This window comes from Phaethon lepturus, unplaced genomic scaffold, assembly GCF_000687285.1.
Source record: "Phaethon lepturus isolate BGI_N335 unplaced genomic scaffold, ASM68728v1 scaffold36940, whole genome shotgun sequence".
In the NCBI taxonomy this organism is placed as follows: Eukaryota; Metazoa; Chordata; class Aves; order Phaethontiformes; family Phaethontidae; genus Phaethon; species Phaethon lepturus.
In genome coordinates, this window is record NW_010510475.1 from 4,056 (window position 1) to 5,433 (window position 1,378).

The 1,378-nt window shown below is 64.1% G+C and overlaps 1 protein-coding gene across 1 annotated transcript in view; it reads right to left on the reverse strand.

Moving 5' to 3' along the window:
- Positions 1-1,378, reverse strand: part of IGSF9 (immunoglobulin superfamily, member 9) — a gene marked incomplete at both ends in the record, with an annotated part of 5,991 nt that overhangs the window by 3,972 nt on the left and 641 nt on the right. The window contains 5 exons of the mRNA XM_010297207.1: positions 1-130; positions 207-349; positions 552-697; positions 896-1,037; positions 1,223-1,340. Coding sequence (XP_010295509.1) covers positions 1-130; positions 207-349; positions 552-697; positions 896-1,037; positions 1,223-1,340 — 679 coding nt within the window. The remainder of the gene's footprint in view (positions 131-206; positions 350-551; positions 698-895; positions 1,038-1,222; positions 1,341-1,378) is intronic.

The following is a 1,378-nucleotide window of genomic DNA, read 5'->3' on the forward strand; positions in this document are numbered from 1 at the left end:
CGCGTGTGGGCTGGGACTCGCCAGCGGTGCCATAGCTGTTGTACGGGGTACATGTGTACACCCCCAGCACATCATCGTTCCCCGTCGCAATGATGATGGAGCCGTCCGGTCTCAGAGACCAGCCAGGGAGCTGGGAGAGGGGGGTGCAGTGTCAGGACAAGGGGCTCGGGGGGTGGGAAGGCAGAGGTGAGGGCAAGCTGCGGTACCTTGTTCAGCTCCAGTGGGTGCCCATCCCTCATCCAGGTGACGGAGAGCAAAGGGGGGTTGGCCCTGGTGGGGCAGTGGATCACACCCTGCATCCCCTTGGGCAGATGGGTCTCTGGGAGCATGGTGGTCACCTGCGCTGGATCTGTGAGGACAAACAGGGTGCCAAGGACTCCGTGAGGATGGCAAGGAGCTAGGGTCCTTGTGGCAGGGGAGGGGGGGCCCCCGTCACCACACCGGACACCATGGCCTGCAGAGACCACCCAGGGCTGGCCCAGCAGGGCCTCTCCACGAGAGAAGCTGGTGACAGCGTGGCTTGGGCTCACAAAGGGCTGTGGGGCTCTTACACAGCACTGTGACAAAGGCCGAGGCAGAAGGCGGCTTCCACAGCCCATTGCTGGGCATGCAGGTGTATTTGCCAGTGTCATCTGGGGTCGTTCGCTGGAGTAGGAGACTCCCATCCACCAGGACACGGACCCGAGCTCGGAGGCGGCTGCAAGGAGGAGGGCAGTGCTGAGTGGTGCAGCTGGGACCGTCCCCACCGCCGTGGGATGAGCGACATCCCCACCATGCACGCAGCCAGCCCATCACACTCAGATCCAGGCTTTGCGGGGCCACAGCAGCCTGACGGCCCCAGGACCACTGGCAGGAGCCCACGGCTGCCTCGGTGCCATCCCTGTCCCTGCTGTACCTGAGGTGGAAGACGTTGCTACTGCCCTGGAACCAGGTGTATGTGAGGTTTCCCGGGTATGCCTCAGCCTGGCATGCCAGAAAGGCATCTTGGGAGATGTTGACGGTGATGTTCTGGGGTGGCACCACGATGATGGGTGGCCCTGCAGTGTGGGGCAGAGGGGATGATGACAGCTGGGGACAGGGGATGGCCCCAGCTGCTCCCAAAGCCCGTCATACCTGCACCTGCCCCAAAACCAACCCCTGTGGTGCGTCTCCCTCTGTGCCCTGCAGCAGCACGCAGTGGGGTGGCCCATGCTGCCGGGGGTGGGAGAGCACCCGCTCTTACCCTGCACGAGCACGCGGGTGGTGTGGGTGATGGTGCCCTCCTTGCTAGAAGCATGGCAGGTATAGGTGCCTGCGCTGGCACGCTCCACGACAGCGATGCTCAGCGTCCCATTCCTCACCTGCAATGACACCAGGTGCATGGCACGGCCACCAAGGG